General features: G+C 34.9%; 4 protein-coding genes and 1 pseudogene across 5 annotated transcripts; 1 reads left to right on the forward strand and 4 right to left on the reverse strand.

The window, feature by feature from the left end:
• Positions 1-114: 114 nt before the first annotated feature.
• LOC104700607 (protein WEAK CHLOROPLAST MOVEMENT UNDER BLUE LIGHT 1) lies at positions 115-3591 on the reverse strand. Its single transcript, XM_010416143.2, has 3 exons — positions 3023-3591; positions 2153-2673; positions 115-2067 (listed from the first exon to the last, which is right to left on the reverse strand). Exons 2-3 carry the CDS (start codon positions 2657-2659, stop codon positions 220-222), a joined length of 2355 nt encoding a protein of 784 aa, XP_010414445.2. The 5' UTR covers positions 2660-2673; positions 3023-3591; the 3' UTR covers positions 115-219.
• LOC104700608 (scarecrow-like protein 34) lies at positions 3551-5944 on the reverse strand. Its single transcript, XM_010416145.3, has 2 exons — positions 5721-5944; positions 3551-5560 (listed from the first exon to the last, which is right to left on the reverse strand). Exon 2 carries the CDS (start codon positions 5516-5518, stop codon positions 3674-3676), a length of 1845 nt encoding a protein of 614 aa, XP_010414447.1. The 5' UTR covers positions 5519-5560; positions 5721-5944; the 3' UTR covers positions 3551-3673.
• Positions 5945-7803: 1859 nt separating this feature from the next.
• Positions 7804-11586, forward strand: LOC104704408 (ACT domain-containing protein ACR5-like; annotated as a pseudogene).
• A 2420-nt stretch (positions 11587-14006) lies between these two features.
• Positions 14007-17049, reverse strand: LOC104700609 (scarecrow-like protein 33). Of its 2 annotated transcripts, XM_087457953.1 has the most exons (3): positions 16621-16733; positions 16033-16416; positions 14007-15921 (listed from the first exon to the last, which is right to left on the reverse strand). In XM_087457953.1, the coding sequence occupies exons 2-3, from the start codon at positions 16399-16401 to the stop codon at positions 14272-14274; spliced, it is 2019 nt and encodes a 672-aa protein (XP_087314079.1). In that variant the 5' UTR covers positions 16402-16416; positions 16621-16733; the 3' UTR covers positions 14007-14271. The 2 variants fall into 2 exon arrangements, with proteins under 2 accessions (XP_087314079.1, XP_087314078.1); XM_087457952.1 differs by having other exon boundaries at positions 14007-16416; positions 16621-17049.
• Positions 17050-19533: 2484 nt separating this feature from the next.
• LOC104700610 (RHOMBOID-like protein 1) lies at positions 19534-23523 on the reverse strand. The gene is made up of 6 exons (XM_010416147.3): positions 21437-23523; positions 21051-21214; positions 20741-20904; positions 20389-20648; positions 20164-20290; positions 19534-19914 (listed from the first exon to the last, which is right to left on the reverse strand). Exons 1-6 carry the CDS (start codon positions 21757-21759, stop codon positions 19792-19794), a joined length of 1161 nt encoding a protein of 386 aa, XP_010414449.2. The 5' UTR covers positions 21760-23523; the 3' UTR covers positions 19534-19791.
• Between the last annotated feature and the right edge of the window lie 161 nt (positions 23524-23684).

Consider the following 23684-nt stretch of genomic DNA (forward strand, 5'->3'; position numbering starts at 1 on the left):
TGAAAATACTATCAAACAAACGTTCCTTTTTACTGGGGATGAATCTGTGTTTTAAGCATCTGCAAGTTTGTTAAGTGTTTGAGCAAGAAAAAAGGGAACAATAAAAGAACACAATTTACATCACAAATACTTGTTCGAGTGGAATTGTTTCGGCAATCAAAGTTCCAACAGATGAGACAGAGAAAAAACAGAATTAGATGTTTGAATGTACTGTAAGAGTTAATTATGTGACTTCTTCTTTGACAAGAACATAAAAAACCGGGGGAAAGAAAGCTTCTTCTTTTTCTTTCCAGACTTGGTCTGTGGTGATTGATTGGTTTCAGAGACGTTATCTTCTGTTCCATATGAGTCACTTGGGCTAGAGGCATAAACAGCAGCCTCCTCAGGTGATGATTTCTCCAACTTACTTAACTCATTTCCTCCTCCTTCAAAGCTACTACCTCTTTGGTGACTTTTCTCAGTGTTGTTGACTCCATCACCACCAGCCTTTCTCTTCTGTTCATGCTCTGCCCTCCATTTCCTAAGCTCCTGCTCCACCCCCAACTTCCCTTCTTTAGCTTTCTCAGCCTTTTCAGTTGCTTCTTTTAAAGCCTTCTTTCTCGCATCCATGTCTCTATTCACCTCTTCCAACTTCTCCAAGCTTCTCATTTCTGTTTCTTTAGCTTCCTCGATCCTTGAAACCGCTGCTGCTACTCTAGCATTCGCCAGTTCCTCTGCCTCGTGAGCGCGTTTGCTGAGCTCATAGTACTCTTCTAATGAAAGTGTAACGCTTTGTGGAGCATTCTCTTTCAGTGTTGTTGATTCACTCTCTTCCAAAGCCTTGATCGCAGCTAAGGCCAACCTCTCTGAAGCTTTAACTGCTTCGATTTCTTTCTGAGCAGCGAATAGCCTGCTCTCCATTGTACTTGCTCCAGCTTTTGCTTGATCTGAATCTTCTTTCGCCTTTCGTAGCTCCTCACGAGCAAGTTCAGCAAGCGATTTTGCTTCATCAGCCTCTTCTGCTGCTTGCTGAAGTTGCTTTGGTAGCTCCACCATTTTGTCTCTCCCTTCTTTCTCCTTTGACTGAACTGAAGCAATCTCCGATCTCGTTCTTTCGATTTCGGACTCTAAAGAAGCTACTGCTATGGAAGCCATCCCTTCTCTTTGTTTGATTGAGGCAAGAGCAGACTTCTCTTTCTCGAGTTCCATTTGCAAGGAAGCGGAGGCTAGTTTCAAGCAGTTCACTTCAGCAGCTGCTTTTTCGATATTGGCATTGACTTCTTCAAGTTCCTTCTTTGCAGAGGCAACAGCTCCATGTAAATCTGTTGAAGGATCGCTGTTTGTGGTGCTTGAGTCACACGCTTCCTGTTTTAGCTTCGATTCCATATAAGCAACCAACTCTGCCTTCAAATCAAGAAGCAGCGCTGAGGCAGTGTCAAGCTTTGCTTTTAGGTCCTTGGAAGAATGTATCTGTTGGTTAAGTTTTTGAAGTTCATCCTCCGCTTGCTTAAGTTCCTTCTCCCAGCGGTGAGTATCCTGGTCTCTAGCCATGGCTGCTCCAATCCTCTGTTCTTCCGCCTCTAAATGAGAAGCATGTGCTGATTCCAACGACTCTTTGGTAGCTATCAGCTCTATGGTGAGTTCTTCAACAGTCTTTTCAACTTCTTTTGAAGCCAACGTTGCTTCTTCTACTTTCTTTACCGCCACATCTTTATCTTGCACCAAAGCATCATATTCCTTGTGAAGAGTTTCAAGCTCATCCTTGACAGAGCACAACTCTGTAACGGCTCCGTTATGCCTTGCCTTGGCCACCTCAAGCTGAGCTTTAGCTGCAACACTGACGTCTTCAGCTATTCCTTGTTCCATCTCCTCAACCCTTAGCTTAGCAAGCTCTGAGTCTTGCTTCGCCTGTTGTTCTTCTGTTTGTGCTTTTTCCAAATTAAGCTTCAACTGTTCAATGAGTCTCTTTGTGCTTTCTAGCTCCTTGAGCACTTTCAGTTTCGCAGCCTCAGCGGTTTCCGAATGTGTTTTGTACTCAGGTATCTCGTCATGGATCTTTTTAAGCTCTTCTTCTATAAGCTTGCGCCTCTGCACATACAAAAAAAGATAAGAACAAGAAAAGGCAACAAAACAAAACAAGAGAAATGTATCCTTTTAGTAGAATAAGACATACCTCTACTGCTTGCATACGGTGAGATTTCCAGTCAGTGATTCCTCCAAATTTGGAGACAGCTTCTTTAACAGATTCAAAAGGCGCAGCGTTATCGATTATACCTCTATGTGGTGAGTCCACATTTTTCGGCGTCCCAGCTGATCCTGAGAATCTTGGAGACAAGTGCGGTCTAGGAGATGATACAGTTGTAGCTGACCCATCATTTGTTGCCGTACCCACCACCACAGTCTTTACACTAGGTAAACCAATCTCATTTAGCTCTGACACTTGTTCTTCTACGATTGTTGTTGTACTCGAAATTTCTTTTTCGGTTGCAGCATCAGAAGCAGAAAGAGATTCTTCATTATGAGTTTGAGATTGTGGTATATTATCATCAACCTTTGAAACTGATTGTTGTAAGTTAGATTCTCGAGTACTTGCCGATTCGACCAACTCAGGATTTAATGTTGCAGCATTATTATCACTAACAATATCTCCACTCTCAGTAGGATTTTTTAAGTCCTCCATTCCGCCTCTGTAGCCTGAAATTACGAACCAAAACAGAATGACTTGAAATTCAATTATGAAACACTAAAATTCGGAGAAAATTGAATATAAAACACATCGTCTTTGATGGTCATATTCTAATCAGGAATAAATATGAAAGTCAAGAATCAAACATACTCCAATCAAGATCATCGGATTTTCATCTTTCTGTATATTAATTTCCAAATTACAGGATTTTAATATGATTAAAGAAAAATATAAAATCAAATTTTTATTTTCTCCAAAAATCAGAAGAGATGTGAACTACAACAACATCGGAATCTAAGGAAACACACAGTTCGATTAAGCCGACAAAAAGAAAAACTGAGAAAGAAAAAGTCTTACAGGAGGAAGGAGGATGAATCGATGATGATGATCGGGGAGCTAGTAGAAAAGTTCTTCAAAAAAAGAAAAAAGAAAAAAAGAATTCAGACAGAAACTAGAAAGAGATAATATCGGTCGGGGAGACAAATGATGAAGCTCTCATCCTCATCTTCTTCTTCATCCATCTGTCATTCTCTCTCTCAAAATTTTCGGTTTTGTTTGTTTCTTTTTTTTTTTAGTTTGATTACTTTTTAATAAAGAAAATTATTGGTGCACGAATAAAAAGTAGATAAACCAAACTACTTGAGGTTGAACCTAAAGAATAACAAAAAAAAAACAAACTGGGAACGATTTAGGTATTTCAGATGAACAAGGCTGGCAAAATGGAGAGGGTCGCCTCTCAAATAATCTTTAATACCCAACGTATTAGATATTTTTAATATATGATGTCATGTTCTCATACTTGTGTATTACATTAAAAAAATTAGTGGTAAGCAATTATTATAGAGCAAAATATTTTTGACAAAAGTTACCAAAACTGCAGATACCTTTGGGCAATAAGCCATTCCAATTGAAAAAAATATTTTTGTACAACCAATTCTTGAAAACTTATCAGATATATTCCTAAAATTACATTATTATTTTTTTAAAAACAACACTAATAAAATCAATTTACAGAGGAACCCAACAAGAAGAAGCATAAAGAGTTCGACCTTTCCAGCCTTGTAATAACCATTTACTATTTTCATCAACCACAAAGTCTTTATGGTAACCCCATTTCTTCAGCTTTTCCCTAAACTTCTCCACCAGCTCAGGTTTCACTTGTTTCTGCCTAAACCCTGCCCTAACCATTCTCACTTGCCACTGTCTATAAGTCTCCGGCCTCTCTACCCTATCAGCTTCTTCGCATGCTATAACATTCATAGCCTCTCTCCCATAAAACTCCCTCTCAAACCTAATCCTCTCTTCGTTATCCCTAGGAAGCGTCGAATCAAACATGTCGAAGAGAGCAGAGTAATGGTAAACCGCTTCTTTGAACCGTGAGATGAAGAACGGCGCGTTGAAAGAACCGTTGACGATCGAGTGGATGAAAACGTTTGGGTTCATGTTCCTTATCAGCTTCAAGACAGCGTCTCTTGGACAATTCTCTTCACTTCCTGTTTCGTCTTGAAGGTTCTTGAGTCTCAGTCCAGCAGTAACCGCCAAGACTTCGTTCGGTCGTATATCAAGATCTTGTATCCTGATCTTTTCCCAGTGTTGAGACGCAATAGCTTTGTACTCGAACGGTACGTTAAACCGTTTACAATACTCAGCCAATCTCCTTCCCGTCTCCTCTATACGTTCCGCTGGACGAAACCCGCGCTGAGGCAGCTCGATACCAGTAATCCTCAGCTTCCTCGGCGCATCTTTACGACTAGATATGTATTGTATAAACATCGGCCATTGAAACCCGTAGAGTATCCCAAAATCAACTATATGAAGAACGGACGCATCTATCGACGCATCTAAAATCATCCTGAAGGAGAAGAAATACATTAAAGTAACAAACGGAGACGAGGAGAGATAAACTCTGTACGCTTTAAGTGTATCCGTAGCGGTTTCTTTCAACGAGGAAGTGGTGATAGCATTGTAATAATTCTGGATCATAGAACCAGTGCTTCCTTGTAAACGAGCCTCAAGCGCGTTAGCGAAACAATGAGCAAGTCTTTGTCCCGCGTCACCAATAGGCGAAGATTGTTGCCTTATCTGCATCAACAAATCAAGTGCAGTGGTTTTATCCCCTGTTGAAATGGCTTGTGCACATAGTGTGAGAAGTGTTCTGAAATCAACCACCTGACTCTTCTTTTTCTTCTTCTTCTCCTTCTTCCCCTTCACTCCTTGTTTATTACTACTCCTAATCTCTTGAATCTTGCTGTCTAACAAAGTTGGTGGATCGCATTCGCTGTCAAGAAGCAAAACTTTATCAAACAACTCTGTGATCTTCCCATCTTCAACGTTAGTTGCAAACTGCTTACTATTCCTAACTTCCTCAAAATCAATTACTTCCCTTTCATGACTCCTCTTAACTCTCAACTGATCCAAACCCAAATCGCACCATTCGGGTTTGATAAGCCATTGGTCACTATTGGGAAGGAACTTACTAGCTTCTTCAACACCTTTCTTAAACTGTAAAGCTGAATCTGCATCACTAAATATACTCTTAACCACAGCTGGACTAATCCGTAGATCAGCCGATTCTACTATGCTTCCACTTGCATCCCTCCCAGCAAAGCTGCTGGAACTAGTGGTAATGATCGAATCAGAGCTAAAGGACTGATTTTGAGAATCTGTAATCACTTGCTGCAACATTTCCTCTGTTTTTTGTAAAGCTAATGAATCGTAGAACATAGACTGTTTGTAATCGCCGTTACTCTCTTCCATAAGGATCTCGCTGACGTATTTCAAAAGCGTATACTGATCTTCTTCTACTGGATCAGCTAGAAAACTAGGGTTTGCATCCAAATTGGGATCCATCATTCAAAAACCCTAATTGATACACAATAAAACCCACATAGAACGCTACACAAGAGGAAGAAACAGAGATAGAGAGAGAGAAAGAGAGAGTCAAAAGATTAGAATTAAAAATTCAAACGTTATATTACAGAAGCAACAGTAATGAACTGCACATGTGAGAGAGAAAGAGAGAGAGAGAACACGGGGAGTTGATGTCATTGCTTACCTCGGTTTGAATGAATCTGATGATGTACGAGGTTAAAGTAATGATCTAAAAGATCATTACGGCTTTTAGTTAAGACAGCTTTCGCTTCAGGACAGTGTCGGATGAAAGCTTTTACGGGGAAGAAAGAAGTGGTGAAGAGAGAGACAAGTCTTTGCAAATTGCAAGACTCGACCCCCAGCCCCAGGTGTAAAAAACAACTTGACTTTTGTGGTGGCGGCTATGTTGACTCTGTTTCCATGTTCTGTAAAGACTAAAGTAGGGCTTTGGCCCAATTCTTTGAATTTGTTCCGTTTTGATAAAAGTTAGATATGTGTAACCATCTAATGCATATCATTGAGAAAATCACTTCTTCTTTTTTTTTTAATTTAGGTAAATATTCTAAGAACAAAGAAAGGTGAAAAAACTACATTCACATTTAGTCATGAGAGCTATACATGATTTTTTTTTTCTGTTTAATAGAGGGAGTTCCAAACATTTGAATCAATACAATAAAAGTCTTTAGTTTCTCCTAAGAGTCTTGACACATCAGCATTGAAAATAATTTTAAAGGTAACACATCAGTTAAAACATGTAACCAGTTAAATTAAAACAATTAATACAACTCAACCCAATTTTTTCTTATCTGGTAGCATTCTAAAATATTCACGATTTCAAATTAAAAAGTAACTTTGTCGAGCTCTTCTTCTGCATTGGTTTGGACGAGCGAACCACTTGCGGAGAACAACAACAAGCTCACCTCCGATCTGACTTCCCTCATCCATTAGGTTAGTTCTCAATTTCATTAATTTGATCCATTTTCTTATTCCTTACCTATTTAGTTTTGCTCCTTTTGATTATCTTTTTGAAACAACCCGACCCATTTTTTTTTAATAATAAATACAATATATAATTAATCATCCCATACTACTTAATTAAACCAAATCACAATACCAATATTAAACCAACATCCAATAACATTCACAACGGAAACATATAACATTAATCATCTCAGATACATAACATTCCTAACCATTCTATCCAAAACCTAGCATAACTCTAACCAAAGTTCCAACATAAACAATATAACCAACAACACACAAACGAAACCCTAGACCATCCTCCTCCTCATTGCCCTAATTCCACGTCACATACATGTACACCACAAACAACAATTGAGATGCATAAGTATTATCACAAATACTTAGTGAGGCAATCCTCCCATCTACTGAGCTATACACACAAGCAACCGAGATTCCAATGTTTAACAAACAACAAACAAACACAACAAACCAGGAAACCTCGCAACAAACAAGTTGGTGTCGACCGACACCCACCTGGTGTCGATCAACACTGACCCTGCAACACGATCTACACGAAGCCGAAAGTCGAAGAACTGATTCCCCAAATCCTCCAAATCGTCCAAAACTCATCCAAAATCCCTGTAAACACATAGGAACCACATCCCAACCACAAACATACAAGAAAACAACACAAACAACCACAAAACAAGCGAAACAAAGGATTCTCAGGCTTAGATCAGCCATGGTCATGCACTCACCTCTTTTGCAGAAAGTTCTGATCCAACAACGACGAATCCAGCATCCTAGGAAGCTTCTCCCTCTCCTCTAGCACAAGATTTCTCCTCCACTTGAACAGATCTCCAAAACAAGCCAAGAATCTCCCACAAAACTCACCAAACTCTCAAACCTTCTCTTTTCCTCTCAAAAACGGCGACCAACTCTCTCATCCACGACCCTAGGTCGACTTCCTCTATAAATATGTCGGTTTGAGACTTCAATTGAACCAGACCGAACTAAAACGACGAATTAAAACAACCCAGTCAAACCAAAATTGATGGTGTCGATCGACACTCCTCTTGGTGTCGATCGACACCCACTCCCAAAATTCCCAATTTGGTTCGCGGATGTTACACTTTTAGACAAATCACCAAAAGAATCGAGAATCAGTTCGTTTACTTGTCTCTATTTCTGTTTAATTCCATTTTGATGATTTTCATCTGGATTCGTCTCTGATGATTATTTTTCAGAACTGGGTTTTGTTCAGTTTTAGGTATTTTAGTTTTTGTTTGAGCTATTCATATAATATGAATGATGAGATTGCAAAGTTTATTAAAAGAGTGAATCCACCAAGGTAAATTGACTTTGTTTTGTTCTTCTTCCATAAGTTATGATCTATCTTTTCGATTTTAGGCTGAGTTTTTCATTTGATTTTCATTTTAGGGTTGTGATCGATAACGAGGTATGCAAGGATGTCACTGTCATTAAGGTAATCAAAATTTTCATTGGGTTAGGTTTGGTTTGAGTAGAATGGAAGAAATGAGTATAGACATTTTGTGTTTTGTTATGGGTGGATAGTGCGAATAAACATTGAATACTTCTGGAGGTTGTTCAAGTTCTATCCGAGCTTAATCTCACCATTAAGATAGCTTATATCTCATTTGATGGTGGCTGGTTCATAGATGTTTTCAATGTTACTGATCATGAAGGAAACAAAGTCACCGATGATATCGTTCTTGAATATATTTGTACATTAAGTAATAGCGATAATTTTCTTGGTTTATATTCAGTTTTGGTTAGTTTTGATAATATGGTTATCAACTCTTTTTTTGGTGTGTGATTGTTGTAGTCTCTTTGTCCTGATGAGTATTCTTGCTTCAGTCCATCAATGAGATCATCTATTAGTGTCAAACAATATGTTGACTTCTCTATGATTGAGCTTACAAGAACTGACAGACCTGGTTTGTTGTCTGAGCTTTCGCTGTTCTGATGGATCTGCAATGCAATGTAGTAAATGTTGAGATATGGACGCATAAAGCAAAAGCACCAGCGAATTTGCAAGTAAGCGAAGAAGAAACCTGCTCTGCAATCACTGATCCAGATAGGTTATCCAAATCAGGAAACTTCTTCGTTATGTGCTTACAAGTTGACGCTGTGGCAGAAGATTATGTGAACCGAAGAAAACCATGGTGTCTTCTACTCTCAATAAAACTCACACGGACCATAAGCTTCATCAATTGATGTTTGCTTATAAAAATTACGATGAATGGGAGAATTATGTTGATGATGAGGATAAATGTGGGAGAGTAGTTCCAGATGTGGATGTCTCCAATTTGCGTGATTTAGATTACTCAATTGTGATGATCAAATGTAAAGACATATCAAAGCTTCTTTTCAATACCGTCTTTTCTTTGATGGAAATGAAATATGTAGTACTAAGTACTAAGTACCATGTAAGAAATACTATATCTTTGTTACTAAGTACTAAAGTAAGAAGTTCAATGTATTTATCAACTACCTAATTATTTATATCTATGTTATTGCATAAACCGTTGTAAAATAAATTACTGAATTATTTTCCATAAATTAAATATGAAAGTACAATAAGAACAAATGAGTTTATGCAAACTGGATTTTTAACCAGGAAAATAAAAACAAAAAGAGAAAGAGTATGAAATCAATTAATTCAAAAAATATTACAAAATTTTCGAACGGATTATGACGAAAGTCATTCAACACGTTCAAATTATCAAAATTTCCAACGAATCATCAATCATGTTCTTTCATTTTAACTAGTATTCATATCCGTACTACGTATGGGATACTAAATAAACTGATTAACATAACATAAAATTTTAGTATGTAATATAATATTATCACAAAATATTTTGAATGGTGAAAGATTTCAACATCATAAAATATATATTTTTGAGTAATACTGAAAGTAAATCTGATATATACATTAATTTTGCTTAAAAGTAAATCTGATAATATACTTTTGTTGATTTTTTTTCTAACGTGTTAAAATAAACCGTTTAGAGAAAGATAATATAGTTTTGTTTTGTCAACAATTCAATGCAAATTGGAAGATTATATAGTTTTGTTTTTACCAACTTGAGAATTGCGCACACATATGACAAACAACTTAAGAGAAACAATTTGGAATGAAAATTTGAAAATTAACCAAGGTAATGAAGGACTGCTAAACTTCACTTGTATATTTTATTGGCATTGAACAATCCTAGACTACAAACTTATTTAGGAATCGTCATTTCTTATGTTAACATGCGCATAAAATCAAAGTAGGGAGTGATATAATTGAATGGTAGTTATACTGTTTAGCATTATATGGTGAGAATACGTACATGTAACTTTGGAATCATCTTCTCATACATGTGAAAAAGTGAGAGATTTAGTTCTACGTAAAAGAGATTATGTGAGAGAGATCTAGAGAACGTACGGTCTAAAAAGAAAATCATGGATAGGTTGTAGATAAAACAGAGAGTTGATCGGCTTACGGCTTCCGAGACATCACAGATTGTAGATAAAGCAGAAAATTGAGAAGAAAACAAAAAAAATACAATAATGGTGATCGCAATGATATTGAATAAAATGAGAGTTAAATAGGAGATAAATCGGTCACAGAGTGTGGTATGGTTTTGAACGTGGAAATGATTGTGCGAGCAAATTTAGGATTTATTTGTTGCAGAATCAGTTATTTCATGTGTTCTACTTATTTTGCTTTATTTTTTTTACTTATTATCTCTTTTTTGTTTTAGTTTATTTTAGTGCAATTTAAATGAAATAAATCCTATGTGGCAAAATTTTATTGGATAAGTGACTTATACTTTATAGGATAAAGGATTATTATAAGGATTTTATGGGATTTAGTTTATTGTGAACTTAGAAAACGATTAATGCTTTTAATAGGCCAAAGAATGCTTTTAATAGGCTCAGTAAACACATTAACTATCCGGTGAAAATGGTTGGGTTAACGACCAAAAACGCAGAGCTCCACCGGACAAATGGATAAACGCGCGGATCCCACTTCAATCGGGTCGGATAATCGATTTCCTCTAAGATTTTGACTATCAAAATATAAATATTGTATATTTAGAAATTGAAAACTTTAAAAAGTTTAAGCTATTTTTATGAAATGTTATATAATAATTTATATCATTATAGTTTGAAAATACAACATAACAATTGTTTTATAGATATAAGCTTTAGAAGTAGCATACTTTATTATATCAGTACATATATATATATATATGTAAATTTACATGATTATTAATTTATAATATTATTGGGACTATATTTTATTTTATTATTTTATCGAGTTTTGTTATTTTTTTTATACTGTCTCGATTTGGGATCAACAAAAATGTTTATTAATTTATAGAGGTTTTACCGTAGTATTATACACACTTTCTCTCTTCGTAATTTCAATTTTCAAAACAACAACAACACATATTTGTTTTTCTATATTACCCGTTTTGCCCTTTTCTTGTTACAAGATTGGTTAACCTAATTAGGCAATTTTATTCAATTTTTATTTTTCATACGATACGATGGGACTCTAAATTCTTTGAATTTCATTTAGCACGCTAAACTTGATTTCTCTCTCTTGTTCCTTCCTTTGGACTTGGAAAAATAATACTAATATCAATCGGATCAATCATGTAAGTAAGTGTAAACGTAATTTGTAGAGAAATAAAAAGACGTTAGCAGAGAGATTTTGTTGTTGTTAAATACTCGCACGAACGCTTTGTAATAATTATATGTTAAGGGTGAGACAACAAGGTACATTTGCATCTAATACTATGTATTAAATGATAATATCAAAATAACCCTCATGTGCCCTCTCTTCAGACAAGCTGGTCGCATCATTGGACATAATGCTATGTCCTCTCCATCTAAATCTTTTACGCATGCTGGTGCTAGGCAGGCCAGTAATGCCGATTATATTGCTGATGCTATCCAAGCGGGGGATGAAAGCGGGAGAGAGGGCCGCAGAGAAGACGTTGGAGAAAGGAGAGAAGTTGGGGGAGAAAGCCTTGAAGAAGGCGATAAAGAAGGGACTGCTTTAGTCCGACTTGCTAGGATTAATCTCTTTCGTTTTTTGTTGTTAAAACCCGTGATGTCACTAAAACTTGTTTGTGGAGCTACCTGTTTTGATTTGATAAACATATTAAAGAAGCTTCCCCTAGTGCATATACTGATCACTGGATAATATGAAAATCTTATAGACCTTGTGGCTGTTCCATATCATGGATTTAATATAAACGCATGGATCCCACCTCAATCGGGTTGGGTAGTCGATTTCCTCCAAAATTTTGAACAAATTGTCCTTCCAATTTCAATAAACATTTTCCTTCATGCTTAATTGAGTGGCATTCTTGAAAATTTTGAGTAATTTTCAATTTTGTACTTCTCTTTTATATATATAGAGATGATTAAAATGTACCTCCCAACAAGACACATGTATATAGATAACTCTATGTTGCATTATCAAGAGTTGCCTAAAAAAAAAAGGCATCAAACAAAAATGTCTTTTACAAAGAGATATTCAACAATTTCCACTACAAAGATACATGTATTTCCAAACAATACAAACATAATAATAATACTTTACCCACTAAATATCTCCAATAAAACCAAAATGAAACAAAAATATAATGCAGGTGAAGATAACCAAGAAAGAAGAAAATTAAGTCGGAAAAACTAACATTTCATATTTTCCAAACAACTATTTTCAATTATAAAACTAATTTCATAATCTACGGTCTTATGTAAAAAAACAATGGCTGTTCTCATAAATACCACTAAAATATGTATTTTTTTCAAAAAATATCACACTTTAGTTTTCTTCCAAAACTAACACTAAAATGTATTTTTTTCCAAAAATACCACAAAATCGAAATAAAGTTTTAATACTAAAAATTAATTCTTAAAATTCTAAATATTAAACACTACCCCCTAAAAACTATATCCTAAAACTAAACTTGTCAACCCAAACCTAAATAAATATACACCTTCCAAAATCAATTTTTTTTGTGTGTTTGTGGTATTTTTGTAAAAAAAAAATTGTGGTATTTTTGGAGAAAAAAACTTGGTATTTTTGGAAAACAAATTTAGTGTTATTTTGAGGAATTTCTCAAAAAAAAACAAACAGTTATTCTAAATCCAAGTAGGTATTTTACGTTACAAAAACAATGCGATTTAGCTATTCTACCAATAATAAAAACCATACCAAAAAAACCAACAAAGTAGATACCAACCAAACAAAACAACTAACAATACTAATGGTCCTAATACAAGAAAAAAAAGATAAAACTGATTATATTTTACAATTCCATGACAATAATTAAAAAAAACAGCTAAAAATAATAACAAAAACCAAGACAACATAAAAAATAACCAATGAACATTTTGTCAAAAACTAGATTAATAATGATTTTTAATTACAAACAACACCATACAAAATAATCTAAAAAGATAATATATATAAAAAAAAACAATCTCGCGGTGTAGCGCGGATACTATCCTAATCTTTTTTAACAGAGAGAGTTCCAAACATTTTAGTTTTCATTCCGATTTAAAGAATATATCTCTGTCCTAAAAGAGATAAAATTGAATTACATGTTATTTGCTTCGATGATAACATATTAACATTATAGTATTTTTTATGGGTAAAATGAAACGACAGAAGGAGTAATACAATGACATCACTTGTAATTTGTTAGGTTTTAGGATGGCAAAATAGAGTTACAAAAATAGAAGAACAGTTAAATGTGTTAACTTTTTCTATCTTTCAACTTCTTATATTATCTTACAAACACACATTTTTCCCCCTTAAACATACTGATTTTTATATTAAATACTCAAAAACATGGTATATGTTACTCTTGTTCAATACTTGGTACAAACCAAATAGGTTGGGAGGTGGGACTACAATCTAAAATAGAAGAGAAAAATACTTAAGATCATATTGATTTTATATTAACTACTTAAATACTTAAAATTAAAATTTGACGAAGATTTATTTAGTGAAAGATAACGTGGCACATAATTTTTTAATTGGTTCAGAAATCTAATTGTATTAATGAAAATATTTATATTGGTTATTCATTTTAATTGATGTGTCAAGCTATGATTTAATGTTAATGTTGATGTGTGACACCATGAATGCAACACATATTTCTTTTATTATATTGATTGATTGATAGTCAATTTCAATATCTGTCAATATCTGGTTCAAGCCATATACTGTAACTGTAGGTTGTTGGACTACGATCTAAAATAGAAGAGGCTATGAATGCTAGAATATCCGCGCATCCGTTGACGCACGAATTTTTCAATGATTTATTATTCAACAAAATAGCAATAAGAAAACGTTTTGGTCAAGATACACAAAACATTTTTCACTTATCTAATGCTTTTGCTACTTAAGTTATATTTTGCAAATAAGTGGCGTGAAGTTTTTTTTTTTTTTTTACTTAAATGACCATTATCCAACCTTATCTATATACATTAAAATGTTACAAAAATAGTTTTCTTACATCATGGGATCATGCGTGGAGAACTCTCTCTCTCACTTGTGTCTAATAAGATACTGTTACAGAAAGCAGAGAACCCCACTCAAGAAGGCAAGAACCCTAAACCTTTACCAATATACAAATCTAGATGTCATGTGTGAGATAAATACTATCAGCACAAAACCCTATAATAGAATCAGTAGCTTGGGATGTAAGAGAAACAAAGTAACAAACCGTCTACAAAGGAACCCAAATAGATGAAGCATACACTATCCTGCCTTTCCAGCCCTGAAGCAGCCAGTTACAATCTTGATCAACATCAAACTCTTTAGTTTTGTATCCATTTTCCACCAGCAACTTCAGTTTCTGAACCAGGTCCTTGTCCAGCGGAATCTGTCTGAACCCGGCTCTCATCGCCCTCGCCTGCCACTGCTTATAACTCTCTGGCCTCTCCACTCTCTCTGTCCCCTCGCAAGCCACCACGTTCATGATCTCCCTCCCGTAGAACTCTTTCTCAAACATTACCCTCATTGGATCATCTCGTGTCAGGTTCGTGTCACACATGTCAAACAGAGATGAGTAATGAAACAGAACTTCCCTAAACCTCGTGACAAAGAACGGCGCATTGTAAGATCCGCTGAGGATCGCGGGCATGAACACGTCTGGTTTAATCTTCCTTATCAGCTTCAGAACCGCATCTCTCGGGCTGTGCACTGCCACGGTCTCATCTAGAAGGTTCCTAAACCGAAACAACGAGTTAACAGCTACAAACTCGCCTTCTTTTAGCTTCAAGTCCTCCAACTTGATTGTATCCCATTTCTGCGCAATCGCATTGTACTCAAACGGTATATTGAACTTCTGACAATACTTAGCCAACCGACGACCCGTCTCAATAACTCCCTCAGCTGGTCTAAAACCACGTTGAGGCAACTCTATACCGGTTATCCTAAGCTTACAGGATGAACCACGTCTCCAAGCAAGTCGATGAATCAGAGAAGGCCACTGAAAACCATAAGATATCCCAAAATCAATGATGTGGATGGTTTTGGCATTGGCAGTAGAAGCCAACCGCATGATACTGTGGTTAGCGAATATGATTGCGATTTTCTTGAACGGGCAGACAGATATGTATGTCTGGTAAGCTTTCAACATGTCCGAAGCAGATGTTTTCTTGGAAGACAAGGCGGTATAAACCTGCGTACCTATCCCAGCCAACCGTGCTTCAAGACTGTTAGCGAAGTAATGAGCCAATCTCTCTGTCCCATCGCCGTAAGATGAAGAGTATTGCCTAATCCGAGTTAACAGATCGTCAGCAGTTCTACGATCATTAATCGAGACTGCTTGAGCACAAGAGACCAACATGGTCCTTAGATCAGGTGTTTCTTTATCATTAGCCGCTGGTTTCTCGCCTTTATGACTCTTACTAACCGATGAAGCTTTCTCTGGTTCCTTCTGAAAACTCTCCTGAAGAATGCATACTGGTGGTTCCTTAGGCTCGCCAAATATCAGAACCTTGTCAAACATCTCAGTCAGCTCAGCTTCATCAACATAAACAGCTGCTTGCTTCTTACTTCTTTCTTCATCAGAATCTTCATCTTCACGCAACTGGCTTTTCTTCCCCGTCAATCTGTAAGGAACAGAGTTGTTCTTCTCCTTGGATCCCAAAGCCGGGATGTAATTTTCAACATCGATAACCAACTGAGAACTCTTAGGAAGGAACTTACTAGCTTCCTCCATCCCTTTCTTGAACTGTAACGCCATGTCCTTATCGTTAAACATATTAGAAACCAAATCATTACTAAGACCTGACCCGAAAACAACAGACTGTGGACTTGGACTAGATCTCGTAGAAGTGGACTGGAAAACAAAGTTATTCGGAATCGGTGTCTGCAACCAAGAAGAAGGCCTATTATTCTCCAAACAATCAAAACTCCATTGTGAATCAGAGGAAGTGGTTGTGATGCTTGAAGTATAAGAAGAACCACCAGGGCTACTAACCAATGGAGCAGGTCTAGTAGTAGTAATCAGAGGCTGAGAGGAATCATAATCTCCCGGGTACTTTTCGCCTAGAGCTTCATAGAGAGATTTCTCAGCTGCTTGAAGAGACAAAGCATCATGAAACATACAAGGCTTGTCTTCCATGTCTTCTTCCATAAGCACTTGGCTTATGTGATTCAGAACCGAATCAGAGAATTCAGCATCCGCAGAAGCAAGATTCTGTTGAGAATATGATGGCGGCTCTGGAGGAAGAGGAGGAACAGATCCAGTATCTAACAAAGGTTGATCATTTAGATATAATCCATTTCCTAAACCGGGAAAATCAAACCAGTCCAAAGATCCAGGGAAGCCAGCTGAGTAAGAACCCATGAACCTTAATAAACCCTAAGAATTGTTCCACAAGAAAACACAAAAAAAATCCTTATTATCTTACTAGTCTCCGACACACAAAGAACCCTGTGTTTAAAGGTTGAATCTCTTTGCTTTCTTGTCCCTAATCAAGATTAGTAACCACAAGAAAACAGATAGAATCTAATCACAAAGAAAGTGAGGATTTTTCTCTGGTAAGAAACAATTTGGAAAGCATACCTGTTTGGGATTAAGATGCGCCGATTCAGATATGCTATGGAAGAAGAAACGTTTGTGTTGGAGGCAATGATCTGTGTAAGTGGTGGAGACTAAGTATTTGTTTATGTATAAAAAAACTATAGAAGAAGAATAATAAGTAGATGAAAGATACAATTTTTATTTCAATTATTTTAATCACTACTTTTGTCCTCTTTATTATATGAATCATAAATCCCACTCGGGTCATGAAACTTCCTTGGCCATTTTGGACGTACTCTGTCTGAATTTATAAATCCGTAACAAATCATACAACTCTGCAGTATGGTGCCAACCAGATTTGGCAAGTTTAGTGTAAAATCTCGAGTCTGTATAAATGGAACATCAAATGATGACACCGTTACAAAAACGATGAGTAAATAACGACTGTAAATTTATGTGAAATTTTGTGGTACTCGTCCTAGTCTCCTAGAGAATATAATGGGTGGAATTCACCGACCGACCTAACATTGAAATAGGTTAGGTGTGAATGTGATAGACCTAAAGAATAAAGGGTAAAACAATATATGTGATCAGTATAAAGTTGGCATTAAAGTTAAACCTACGTAAGAGTACATAAGAGTTAATTTATAATACTCTAAAACTAATTTGAGGATTGGATCGGTGACATAAAGTGGAGACTTTTTTTTTATTTGGTTAACTTGCTTTTTATTTATTTCATGCCACCAATCATTTTTAAAAAATATATATTTTGACTACTATAATAGTATGATGTAGGTAAGGACCATACGAATCTAAACAATTACTGAATTACACCACATAACAATACTTTTTAAAACTATTTTATTGTTTAATACAGTATTATCCATAACAAACTTATATTTTTGTTTATATAAAAAAATTACCTTATAATTATTTAATTTTACTCTTTTTTTTAGGTCAACTATTTAATTTTACTTTGTGCACGCACATACAAAGGGCAGACTACCTTTTAAAAATAGTTTATATTTTGTATAGTTATCCACTTGTATTTAAAAAGATAGGTGGTGGTCACTTAGTGAGATATCATGTAAATTTAAACACGCATATATGTTATTTTTTTTTTTAAAAGAAGTAAGATGGTACTAGAGTTTTTCATATTCGCACTAACCATATACGTATAAGACACTAAAAATATGATTAGACACATTTAGGTATATCAATTTCAACTTTTGAATTAATTATAGAGAAAATTACTCAAACAACACATAAAAGTTGCCAGTTTACTCTAATAGCACATCTAACCAAACTTTTACTCAAATAACACATATAAGTTGAAAAAAATTATAAAGCATTTTGTTTTTTTGTTATTTACTATCATGCCATTACAATTGAAAAATAAATAAATAACAAATAAAAAGTAAAAAAATCACTTTTATCTTGTTTTGTCTATGGTTGATCTTCGCTCCGTTAACATTGACGGCCAGCTATATTTCCGACATCGGTGGTTTTGTCAACACCGATTGTTGGCTTTGTCTTGTTATATCTCCAGTGGACCTTTGTGTGAATTTATTTTGTTTAAATTTAAAGATCTAAAATTTAGATGGCATTTGTTTCTACTATCGTCTCTTCTTCTTCCAATCCTCAGAACATTACATGGCTTGTCAATCCTTAGGCCTTAGCCATCCTTGGCTCTTAGTTCTTACGGTGGGTGGTGAATTGGTTTGAGCTGCCTAGGTTTAGGTCTCCTCCACTCGAACTAACTTTCAAATCTTTGGAACGGTGGCTTCAAAGGAGGAGGTTTTTGAATTTTTTCAGTAAATAATTCGGCGAAGCCAGCTAATCTGAACTTGTTCCGGCATTGACGCTGCGACCAAGCCAAAATTCGCTATAAAAAATCAATGTTTGGCAACCGCTAAGCTTCGAACCATAGTCATGAAACACATTTATAAAAGACTTTAACCACTGCACTACTTTGTTTTAAAATATTACTATAAATTAAGATAGTATATAAACCCAATATTAAAAGAAACACAACATGTTTACCTAAAACAGCAATAGTATAAATCTGTCAAACCAATTAACTCTATCACGTCTATATGTTTAACTCTACTTAACTTTTGTTATTTCAGTAACAAATATGTCTACCACTTCATTAACTCATAACTTTATCGCTTTTAATTATGTCTATCCGTATGGAAATATCTACCATCACGTTTAACTATATCTGTCATATAAATCTATTTCAGTGTATATGTCTACCATAATGACTATATAAATCTGTCAAACAAAACTACTACTCGACATAAGCCTATCATATATATTACCATTGTACTAATATCTCTATAAAAAAGGTTAATTCTATCATCATTACAATATATTTATCCAATATATCTACTGATAACCATAACTCTGCCAGCTTTTTTATGTCTGCCATCACTAATATTTCTCTGCCAAATTAATCTACTTAATTATAAAACTCTATCGAATAAATCTGCCAATATTTATATAACTCTGTCGGAAAAAATATATCTACCGCTAATTAGATTATATGAGCGGAAGTTTTTCTCTCCAATAACTTTAAACAGTTGTGTAAAACACAGATACGTGGCATCACTTTTTAGTGGCACACTTGTAATTTATTTTTTCCTAACACACCTTCCAAAGGGTTCATATGCCACTAAAATTTTGCAAAAAAAAAATGACAATCTAGTCATTTCTTAACTTTTCTAAGAGCTATTAGAGTAAACTTTCCTTAATTATATAATTTGCATCTCCGTACCTTAGTGGAAAACTCAAAAGTTGCAAATGATAACTGTATACCATTATATAATTTGCTTTTACCAATAAATTACATTTATCATTTGACCTAATTATTTTACTAATTTATTTTAATTCAATAAAGAAATGGTTTTAAATACAGCTAATTAATTTTTTTTATTGTATATAAAAATAGAATTTAGATGAAATTAAACATCTTGATTAAGAATTAAAATGTTATAGAACAAAAACTTTGTTCAACTTTCTCTTCATCTAAGTTTTCACTATAGAGACGATGGTCCATACATATGCGCAATAAATCAAGAAGGTGGAACCAAACAATGATCAGAAAGAAGAATCCACAAGTGCATGATCATGTTAAATGAACAATCTTTCTCTTCCTCAAGACATTTCCTAACTTTCTACAGAGTATAAAAAATTAGAAGTTTAGTGGTATCAGCGGCATAGTTGGGAACACAACTGCTGAATCCGAGACTGGTTATCGTAAGAGAGGTTGTACATCTCCGTTCTCCCATTTGCGATACATGTCAAGTTCATCTGCTGCCCAATTTGGCTCGACTGCACCAATTCCACAACACTCTCAGTTTTATAAACTCGAAAACAACAATGAGAACGACTGTTCTATCTTCTACACTTCTGCAATGCCTGTCTAGTTTATATCTAGTCTAAAACCTTGGTTTTTGATGGTCACACAAAAAGATTAGAGTCTTCTATTAAGTATTAACTATTAACAATAAACGATAAGTACAGAAGAAGAAACGCAGGATCAAACTGGATATGTATATGGAGAGCATAAGTAGTTTTTACCTCACAGTAGACATTTTGAGATTTACAGCTCCATAGCGACGTAGGAATACAGCTGAGATAATGGCACCACGAACAATACTTGTTCAAATCTGTCCCTCCAAGAAGCACTACGAGTCCAACGGTATATCTGACACCAAGTTTCATAAATTTGCATCAAAGAAATGACTACTGGGATTTGTAATTCATTTTGTAGTTAGATTCATGGTAAAAGAACGAGAAGCATACCCAGCTATCAGTAGTATTAAAGAGGTGATCCAGAGCACATATTGGTATGGCTTGTGTTTGGATTTAGCAGACGGTGGAGCATAACCCCGAGGATTGTTCCTTTGGTTGAAGTATCCATACTGAGGACGGATCAAGAAAACAAAGCCTAGAAGAAACCCGGACGTGAATCCTCCAAGATGGGCAAAGTTGTCTACATGTGGAAGAATACCTACTGCTAAATTAATGGCTATGATGAAGATGAGAGTCAAAAGAGCTGCAAACTGCAAATGGAGAAAGCCAATGAACCTCCTTTTACACATATCAATCATGGATGGGAGAAACTAGAAGTTTTTAATCTTCTATATGGCTATACCTTATTTGCGTAAATGGTCCAGTTAGTAAGGAGCTCTGAAAGCATAGCACCAAGCAAGCCAAATAATGCTCCAGAGGCACCAACAGATATACCAGCCCTGTTAAAGAGAGAAGATAACAAACTTCCACCAAATCCAGATATCATATAGAGCAATCCAATGCGCACTGTCGAAGAAAGAAACATCAACTCAAAGTTTCAATAAGAGCAGTCTTCAGCAACAACCATACACAATTTGACTCAAAGATAAAAACTCATAAAAGATTCATCCTTTTATAAAGATAAAAGACTGAGAAAACATAAAGTTGCATACCAAATCCAAATTCTTGCTCAAGCCGGATACCAATGAAGATAAGACTCAACATGTTGGCAAGAACATGAAAAACCCCAGCATGTAGCCATATACAAGTGAACAAGCGCCACACCTGATGTTTATGAACCACCATTGATACATCTAAAGCCCCCATCTTCTCCAATCTGGTATATATAATAAAAAAACAACACATCATTGTAACACACTCTTTAACTCATCTCCAAACTCTAAAGATAGATCTAAGAAATGAGTAGCATTGTCACAAACTTGAACCTTTTACAAAACTCAGAACACACGAATCTGAACGACCAAGGTCTAAAAAAATGTGGAATCTTTTCTCGGAATAAATAAAATAAAAAAAAGATGAGAGCTTTAAGGTTACCCACGTCAAAGAAGAAGGACCCAGAAGAGGATTCTCTTTCATAGGCTGAAAAGCAAATCTCCCAAGAAACCTAGCTGAGCAATTAGGCGAGTTCTTAGGACAATTGTTAATAAACATCGAAATGGCGAAAAGGGCAATGTTAGCCACCACGATTGCTGGAACTAGCCATGGAAACCAAAGCTTAAACGGCCTAAACTCTGCGAACGAAGCTCTCTGTTGCTGCTGCCTCCGAGTCCGAGACGTTTCCGCAGACGCGTTACCCATCGCCGCCGCCGCCGTTGGATTCACCACCTTAATCTCCAGACCTTCCCGCCGATCGCGAGCCATTTACGAAAAAAAACCCAAATCTAAAAGAGAAACAAAGGATCAAACTTTTATGACATTGTTGTTGTTGTATTGTAAAGAAGACAAAGGTGAAGAAGAGATGAATCAATCGTCTTTCCTCTTTTGAGGCATTTCCTTGTGAAGACGCTAATTAGATTGGATTTAAGACAATTCTCTATAATTTAGGAAACATGTAATTAATTTTTTATGTATAATATATAGTTTTTTTTAATTTTGATTTAAATCACACATGAGTTAGAAGATTCGAATGTTAATTGCGCAACAGTAGCTTTGTTGGTTAATCACATGATGATTAGTATATTATATAGTTTGTATATTGGTTATATACTTATATAGTATAGTAGAGTTGAAAATAGAAATTATTCCTTTCTGTTTCTTGTAAATTCAGAAAATATGTTCCTTACCTTCGAATCTAAACGTTAAAATTTTGACTTAGCTTATAAAACCGTCAAACATGTTAAAATAATCGCAATAATTAGTGGTATTACAAAACTAACACCCGTTGCGGAATGGATCTAACATGGCCGGTTTAAAATTTAAACTATGAAACTAATATTCAAACTATTAATTTATCTGTATAGATTTGTAATCATAGTTTGGAATTAATTAACTTACAAATTATATAGAGATTTTATTATATGGACTACAAATTATCATACATATTAACACTTTCCAAATTTATAACATCTAATTTTATTTGATAAATTTCCAAACAAAAATAATAATTACATATACGTCAAACAAACAAAAATAGCATATGATTTAGATATAAAATTTAATAGTTGAAAAATTAAAAAAATCAAATATCTAAATCAAAATTATTATCAAAAATAATATAATAATTTAAATTTTGTCTCGCGGTGTACCGCGGATCTAAATCTAGTTAAGAAATAATTATTATAGACAAGATCTTGAAACGGTAGAGATAATCATATTATATAACTATCCATGTCACTCTCATCATCATATCATAAAAACTCTATAAAGAAAAGTTATCTTTAAAACTGATTCAGTATGTATAATATACATAACCTTTTATACTCAAAAAAATTAATTTTCCATAAATAATTAGAAATTTCTTTAATTTCTTTTTAATTAAATAATACATTTTCTATACATAAGAGATCAAATATATCATTTTTTTTACATTACAAAATTGATCATTTGTGAACACTGCTAAGCAGTTTTTTCGTCTATAGATTCAACCACTTAAGGCAAGTTTTCTATACAAACAACAAATATACTAAGGAGGACGAAGAAGAAGAAGCAAGAAAAAGAAGTCTAGAGGATATGAAGTTATCCGTGTTACATCGATGTAACACACTATTGAAATAGCAGAACATAAACTTCTATCTATTCTAAACATAAATATCTATTATTGCGGGACATAAAATAGCGCACAAGCAAACGCTATTACAGTATATCTTAACATAGCATTTATACTGTGCTATTAATATTGCATTTTTTTTTTAATTAGTGATCCTAGCTACTTGCATCGCAAAATTAGTAGTTTCACATATGACGTTGCTTGATCTGGTAAAGATGGAGAAGAAAAAGAAAAGATCCGTCGGAAGAAAAAGAGGAAATCCGACCAGAGATAAACAAGAAGAAAAATAGAAAGAAGGAGAAGAATAGGAAGCGGAGAAACTACAGAAAAGGCCCGTCCGACCCAGAGCCGTGCCTATGAGGCAAAAAAAGAAACTTTGGCCTACGGTCTTCATTTTTTGTTTCTAATCATATAAGCTTAATTTGAGAAACATAATGCTTTTAAATTAATAGAACCACAAAGCTTTTACAAGAAAGAAAGCAAAGAAACAAATTATAACTTAAAGCTAAAATCAAAATAACAAATTAGGATAAAAATCTAATTTATTTATTATTCCTAATGTCAAACTTAAGCGTGTTTT

Source organism: Camelina sativa, chromosome 7, assembly GCF_030686135.1.
Source record: "Camelina sativa cultivar CO46 ecotype springtype chromosome 7, ASM3068613v1".
Lineage (NCBI taxonomy): Eukaryota > Viridiplantae > Streptophyta > Magnoliopsida > Brassicales > Brassicaceae > Camelina > Camelina sativa.